At 48.5% G+C, this 7648-nt stretch overlaps 1 protein-coding gene across 1 annotated transcript; it reads left to right on the top strand.

The window, feature by feature from the left end:
* The first annotated feature begins 1190 nt into the window (after positions 1 to 1190).
* On the top strand, positions 1191 to 2300 carry LOC116779907 (protocadherin-8-like). The gene has a single exon (XM_032674428.1). It carries the CDS (start codon positions 1191 to 1193, stop codon positions 2298 to 2300), a length of 1110 nt encoding a protein of 369 aa, XP_032530319.1.
* The last annotated feature ends 5348 nt before the right edge of the window (positions 2301 to 7648 follow it).

Raw genomic sequence — 7648 nt, 5'->3', positions numbered from 1 at the left:
CTTCTAGTAAAACTAGCAAACCCGTGTTCAAAACAGGAAGAGGGGATGTTTCTGTTGGAACAACACTGACACAGTTTGGCCAGCTGGGTGCAGAGGCTCAGCAAAAGGCTGTTCCTGAGCTTTTACTGTCATTGTGTGAAGGGAGATACTGTTGATCTTGTTTATTAGTAGAAAGATGGTTTGATGAGTAGCAGGGAGTGATTGACATTGCGGTGGTCTGGCTTGGATTCATGCTTCCATTGATCACAGATTAACCAATGCAATGATTCCCATGCCCAGACTGTTTTATGCATGTTTAGCAGAACTGATACATTTGCTTGCTGAGTTTAGAAAGGACCATTTTAGTGTTGCTCTCAACAGTACACACTGTTCTTGTTCCAAAAATATTTTGCCCAAAGACTGACATGTTAAAAGTGATAATTGGTGGTGGTGTTCGTATTGTATGCTGAGACATGGTTTGTTCTTCCTCCTTCTGCTAAAATTGCATCTTTCCTTCCGGAGCAGCAACCTAAATGTGCACTTCTAAGAGGCCAAGCTTCCAAGACAAGCTCAGCTTACATCAGAGAAGCACTTCTGCTGGGTCACAACTATTCTTCAATGATTCAAATATCCCAAGACCCACTATCCTTTATGCAAGTGTTTTTTCCTGTGTTTCTCCTACTGGTCACTCTTGTAGCTTGACTGGGGCTTTTTTTAAACACAGGCTCAGGAGAGCAGGAGGCTGCCGTTTTACACGAAATTGCCCCCTCCCCCCTTAGAAGGCACAGTTCCTTATCCTGTGCCCCCTCCTGTGGAGGAGCGGGAGCAAGCAGCTGGATGCATGTGGCATGTTTGACGTCGGCTGAATGCCAGGCACCCACCAAAGCTGCTCCATCACTCCCCTTCGAAACTGGACAAGAGAGAGAACATATAACAGAAGGTTCATGAGCTGAGACAAGGACAGGGAGGGATTACTCACCGATTACCGTCACGGGCAATGGGGAAAGGGGGAAGATAAGCGATTGACCCGGCAGTGTTGTAGGCTTTGCCACGGGCGGGCGCCCCCCTCGACCACACGGGGCGGGCTCGCCCCGTCCCGCCCATGGCCGTCACTGGCCGGGGCTGCTCGTGCCGTGGGTGCCCGCGGCGAGAGCGGCGCAGAGAGGCTTCGTGGGGTGCTGGACTCCGCTCGGTTCGGCGGGAGCGGCGGAATGGGCCGGGTGCGGCGGGGCGGCTGCGGGCTGCTCCCGGTCCTGCTGCTGCTGCCGCTGCTCGGCGGGGCGGCGGGGCCGGGCTGCGGGGGCTCCCCCCGCCTGCTCCGCTTCTCCGGGCAGGTGCCCGAGAACAGCCCGGCGGGGACCCGGGTGCGGGGCTTGCGGGTGCCGCTGCGGAGGCTGCTGGGCCCCGGTGAGCCGGCTGGGGAGTGGGCGCTGGAAGGAGACGGCGCTTCGCGCTTCTCTGTCCAGCGGTGGCCGGGCAGCGGGCCGGGGCTGCTGCTGCTCCTCACGGCCGAGCGCCTGGACCGGGAGGCGCAGCCCGAGTACGGGCTCTGGCTGCGGCGGCGGGCGGGACGGTCCCCCCGGGAGGCGCTACTGCGGGTCCGGGTCTTGGACCGCAACGATCACCGGCCGCGGCTGCCGCCGGCGCGGCCGCTGGAGGTGGACGAGCTGGCCCCGCTGGGCACGGAGGTGGCCCGGCTCCGCGCCTCGGACGGTGATGAAGGCGCCAACGCGCGCCTCACCTACCGCCCCTGGCCGCCGGGCGCCGGCAGCCGCCTGCTCTTCGTGGTGCCCCGCAGCGGGCAGGTGCTGACCGTGGGCTCGCTGCTGGGGCTGCGCCGGCTCCGCCTCTGCGTGGCCGCTCTCGATCACGGGCGGCCGCGGCCGCTGCGCAGCCCCGCGCGGTGCCTGCGCTTGGCTGTGCGCGGGCGGGGGGCGGCGGGGGGCGCGGGGCGGCAGCGGGGGCCGCGCTCGCTGCAGCCGCCGGGACCCGGAACCCGGCGCTACACGGCCCGACTGCCCCGCGGGACCAAGGTGGGCGACACCGTCTTCACCGTCCCGCGGAGCGGAGACCGGGCGACCGGCGGCTGGTTCGAGCTGGTCTCTCCCGGCAACACCCCTGTGGCCGTCGACAGGACATCGGGGCGGCTCTACCTGCGGCGGGAGCTGAGAGCGGGCGGCCGGGCGGAGGTGCTGGTCAAGGTGCACCGCGGCGGCGAAGCAGGTAGCGGTCTGGGACGGGCGGCGGGGACGGGGTCGCTTTTCCCTGCGGGTCTGACCCCGGTGGATTGGGATGGCCGCGAAAGGGATGGGTGGGGATGAACGGTCGCTCCGAGGGAGGGGGATGCTGATCAGGCACGGCCGTGCCGGGCACTTGTCACTTGAGGAGACGCGGCCGCAGTGATGCTGCGCTCCTGGGACGCGGGAAGCCGCAGGCAGCTGTGGGAGCTGCCCCCCCCGGGCTTGGTAGGAGGTGTGTAAATGTGCCGGCTCTTTCCCGGTACCTCCCTCAGAGCTTTTGCGTCCTGCCTTTGAAGGAACAGCTGAAAACGTAGGGAATGGTGTTTTAGTTATGTTGTTTTGTAAGGAATTCTTGTCACAGCAGGTTCACTTTAGTAGGACCGGAGGCGTCCGGTCAGGGGTTAACAAATGGTTAAAGCCTGTTAAAAAAGGGGGCACATCAGGATAGATAGTTTGTCTATTGTGGGAGCAGTTAGCAGAAAACCTTTTCTGCCGCTGTGGTCCTCGGTGACCTGGGAAGGGAGAGGTGACACTGCCCTGGGTGTGGACGCTTTCAGACCTGCAGCTGCAGCCCCCTGCGCTGGAAGAGCCCTCTGCGCCTGGTCGCTGAACTGCACCGAATGATGCTGGGGGTCAGCTACAACTCTGGCAGAGCAGTACATGGGAGGGGAAAGGAGTTGCTGCAAAATAAATGTCAATGATCTTAGGACAAGCAAAACCCAAAAATTATCTTAATCTAGAATCCTAGGAGTTGGCGTGCAGAACTAAATGGAGATACCTTTATACAACTGTTTAGGTCCTCTATATATCAACAGCTTGTATACCGTGTATGGTTTTACTAACACAGCAAGGAGAATGGTTAGATTTGATAAACTTCTTAAACTGTGTTAAACTCGAGATATGTTGTGGGTTCACAAGCCATCCTTTCCATGTGTTACTTTTGTATTATTCAGAGCAAGTTTTATAGTGTATTTGATCAGGTCTCTGATAACATTATTGATTATCATTTGCTTGGGGTTTGTTTTGTATTATTTGCTTGGGTTTTTTCTTAGATATTTGCAAATTTACTATAGAGGGAATATTTGCTGTTTTCTATACATGGATTTTACAGCCTAGTGCTCAGAAAATGTGAAACATAGAGCTGGGAGGAAAATAAACGTGCTGAAACATGCTGGGGGCTGTGACCTTTACCATCACGTGCTGTGTGTGGTCTCAGAATCCTGGAGTCACCTGCCTGAGAAACTTATTCTTTCAGGAATGTGATGAGTTGTGCAAGTGACAAACATTTAACATTAGAAAAACTCTGCACAGTATTTCTAGCTACTAGCTTTAAACAAATCACCCAATATTTAAAGAAGAACTTCTCATTCAAGTTAAAGATGGAGTTGGAAAGGGGACACGTTTCTTGACCATCTTGCTTATTTATAATGAAAGCAAATAACCTTGTGAGCAGTGTTCAACAAATGATTAATTGTGTTGTCCTCTCCAATCTGGTGGTGTACAGCATGTTTTTACCACTGTCTGTGCACTGATAATGTATTGATGAGAGATGAGCCCCAGGGAGAAAGGAATTCGATGATCAAGTGGGACAAGGTCATTTAGACACTCCTTTAAGCTACTTTGAAAATCAAAACTATCTCATAACTTTGTACAGTAACAAACTTGGGATCTTTTTCTGGCTGCTTATTTTACAGAATTATGATGAAATGCTGAGAGGATTTGAGCATCCATTTTTTTTATCTGAAGAGACCTGGTGAACTGTCAAAAGTCAAATGGAATTAACTTTGGTCTGCTCCTCATTTCTCCTCATGCCTCTTACTAAATGTAATTAACAGTGAATCACATAGTAATCAATATTATGGAGCATGTGCCAAAATTTTAATCGTCTCTTTAATTGAAAAACAAAGCTATTGGACCCTTATTAATTGCCATTTCTTATGTAAGTCATGAATGCACTTAGGCATTTCAAAGTTGCTGCTTCTCCAGGGGAGCATGTCTTGGGGTTTTGGAAGTCTTGGGGTTTTTTTGGGGGGTGGTTGTTTTGGTTTTTTGTTGTTTGTTTTGGGGTTTTTGTGGGGGTTTTTGGGGTGTGGGGTTTTTTTTAGTTTTTTGGGGGTGTTTTGGGAGGTTTTTTGGTTGGTTGGTTGGTTTTGGTTTTGGTTTGGTTTGGCTTGGCTTGGGGTTTTTTTGTTGGTTTTTTTTTTTTTTTCCCCAGAAAAGCAAGGCTTTTTGGCTCTTAAAAAAATAACAAAACAGGAGGTCAGATAGTATCTTAGTGCACTGTTTCTTGCAACTGTAGTCCTAGGAAGAGAGGGTATTTATGTGAACAGTTGAGACACTGAAATAAATTGAATGTAGACTACAATAACTTTCTGAATCTTCCCTGCTGCTCAGTGGCACTTATAGCAGTGATAGGTAGGGGGCTATTATCTCTTTTGTGGGTACACTATAGCAGGCACTGTGAAAACACAATTCTTCTCCCGTTGAATATACACTCGGTACATGGACCGTGCATTGCAAAGAGGTTTGCACAACTTTTTTGGCTTGTCTTACCTACATGGAGCAGTTTGCGTCTTCTTTAGGAACCTGGCAGCAGGTTGCCTTTGTCTGCCTCTCAAAGCCTTGCTGTTCTGGGTTCTGTGCATGAGTGTAGTTATGAATCGGACCCGGAGTTCAGAACAGTGTGTAGTCTGTGGAAAGGCTGGGGGTGGTGAGGAAGAGTTGAAAGGGCTGAAGGTCCATTCCTCTTCTAAGTCTTCCTCTGTTCATGCACACCTGCAAGTACCTACCTAAGTCCTCATACTTTTTACCAGCTTACACAGGGTGTGACGTGTGTGGCTGCACAACTATTTCCTCCTCTGCCCCCACAGCTGTCCTTTCTGAAGCTGGCCATAGGTACTGGTGCACACTGTGTAGAAGCTTTACGTTTAGAACTTTGTCTATCATGCTTCAAAAAGGGAAGGAACACAATTTCTTAGCCCTGTTCTTCAACTCTACTAGACTTTTAGCTCAGCAACTGGGGGCTTTTTTGTTTGGTTTGGGGTTTTTGTTGGTTTGTTGTTTGTTTTTTTTTTTAACCTTGAGAGCCTGCTACAAAGGGCTTGTAGAGTGCACACCTTGGCTCGGAATAGTGAGACTCAGTGGGTGATATCCATATTCCTGCACACACCAACACTGCAGTCTCATCCCACATGATATTAAAGTGAAGACAACTGTGTAAGAAGTCACTCCATAATCTACAAAGGTTATTTTTATTTGACAATAGGGGAGACTCAAAAAAAGCATGGTGAGACAAATCTCTTCCCCTCCCCTACTGCTGCATTGTCTGAAGAGTTAAGGGATTGAGCTCTGGGATGCCTCAAGACATCAAAGTGATGTCACAGCAGGTAGTTTATGACTGAAATGAATAAAGCAGTTGCAAGGCTGTTAAGTATTTTCTTGTTTTGGAAATGAGATGAATATCTTATTCCCTGTTCTCTTTCAGGTGAGATAATTATTTACTACTGTAACTGAATTCCAAGGAGATAAATCTTAAATCTGACTGAGGAGGCTGTAGCAAAATGCCATTCCTTCAGTGTAGTGTCTTATGGTAGAATATGATCAGTGTTGAACCCTTATGACTCACTGGAACCAAACTATATTTTAAAGAAACAACTGTCAGACCTGCTCCTATAACTGTATGCTTCTCCCTGACCTGTAAGTTACTGATGGAATGACCTAAAGGTAGTGCTTGGTGGCAGCAAAGTAAGGACTCATTCGTTCCTAGAACTATGGATGTGCTTGCATTGCATCAGTTGGGGTGCTGAGCTTTTGCCTGAGTAAAGAAACACTGTGTATAGAACAGACACTGCTTTGTGAGAGAGAAGCAGCAAAGTGTCAGGGGCTACTTCTGTGGAAGGGGAAGAGGATCTGTCTAGAAATTTAGTATATAAGGAGAACTGGAAGGTAATCTAGCAGCTCTGTCTTTTCTGTGACACAGCATAGCAGCCAGCACACCACTCCTTTGGAGGCTGCAACCCCAAACACACCTCTGAATGCTGCTGCCCACCTTTACCAAAGGGGCATCTGCATCTGAGGTGCTTCTCACAACTGCATCAAATGATGTTAAAGTGAAATATTGCTACAATGTTTTTTGGCACCTTTTTGTACAGATTGAACACATTTGCTATTCCAAAACTATTTGTATTTTGCTGGTGATAATAACTTTTTAAGTGTTTGGGAAAAGTTAATACACTCACAATATGGTCACAGGAACAGCTCTTACTGCATAAAGCCTCAGCAAGCAACTTTTTATTTTAAAAACATTTAAACAAACCTCAGGGAGTAGAGACTTAATTATGTTAAAGAATAACACTGATAAATGCCTGTAGTTTTTCCACAGAAACACTGGGGATGGAAGTGAGGTGATTACTAACCACTGGGGCAATCAGATTCTGCTACAGCCTCTCAGGAATAAGATTTTTTTATGTCCCACACAAACTACTTTAAACTTAATAAGTTTAGCCACTTTAATAGTCACTTTAATGAGGAAGAAAAGGTGCTGTGTTGGGTGGGATGACAGGAAGACAGAGGCAGCAACTGGGAGCTTGTCCAGTTATAGTCTCCTCAAAAAATTTGGTTTCTTAAGTGATGCTTCCCTTATAAAAATGTTTAGAACTAGTTTATGACTAGACATTTTATGCCCTTTTTTGGCACCCAAAAAAAAGAGATCTTGCAGGTAATTTCACTTCAGTGATGTAAGTACAGCCTTGTATCTGTTACTGGGGTGTTCTGTAGCACACAAATGTCAATTTTGTCTGTGTCATTTCATCTGCCATCTGAAATACTGACTGAAGAGTGGAAGGCAGAAGTTGTGGAGGATGGAAACAAACCTAAAAAAATTGCTTCTCCTTCCTCTCAACAGTAAAAGCTGAATGATCTGCAAAGAGCGCAAACTTTTGAATGCCACAATTGTAGCTGTGTCTTGCTGCACTTTCCTTCTTTAAAAAACATAAAAATTCCCCAAAACCCCTCTGTGTTGCTGACTCCTCAGCTATTCTTACTATGTCAATGTGATCTGACTTCGTCACCAACTGATGGGCCTGCAAATAATTATGTGTTGTACAGTATTAAATAACATTTATAATGGGAATTGGTGGGATGTTAACGTGGAAAACTGTAATAAAAAACTTGTTTTGTGAATCACAGAATCATAGAATCAGCTGGGTTGGAAGGGACCTTCAAGATCATCAAGTCCAACCCTTGATCCGCTACCGCTGCGGTTACTAGGCCATGGCACTGAGTGCCACATCCAGTCTCTTTTGAAAAATCTCCAGGGACGGAGAATCCACTACTTCCCTGGGCAGCCCATTCCAATGCCTGATTACCCTCTCTGTAAAGAAATTCTTTCTAATATCTAACCTAAACCTCCCCTGGCACAACTTGAGACC

The sequence above is a fragment of the Chiroxiphia lanceolata genome, chromosome 1, assembly GCF_009829145.1.
Source record: "Chiroxiphia lanceolata isolate bChiLan1 chromosome 1, bChiLan1.pri, whole genome shotgun sequence".
In the NCBI taxonomy this organism is placed as follows: domain Eukaryota; kingdom Metazoa; phylum Chordata; class Aves; order Passeriformes; family Pipridae; genus Chiroxiphia; species Chiroxiphia lanceolata.
Note: the sequence above shows the minus strand (reverse complement) of the source record. Positions and strands in the feature narration are given on the sequence as shown.

Bases quoted from the DNA above. Each gene is read 5' to 3' on its own strand.
- LOC116779907 (XM_032674428.1), top strand. From the start codon at position 1,191: ATGGGCCGGGTGCGGCGGGGCGGCTGCGGGCTGCTCCCGGTCCTGCTG.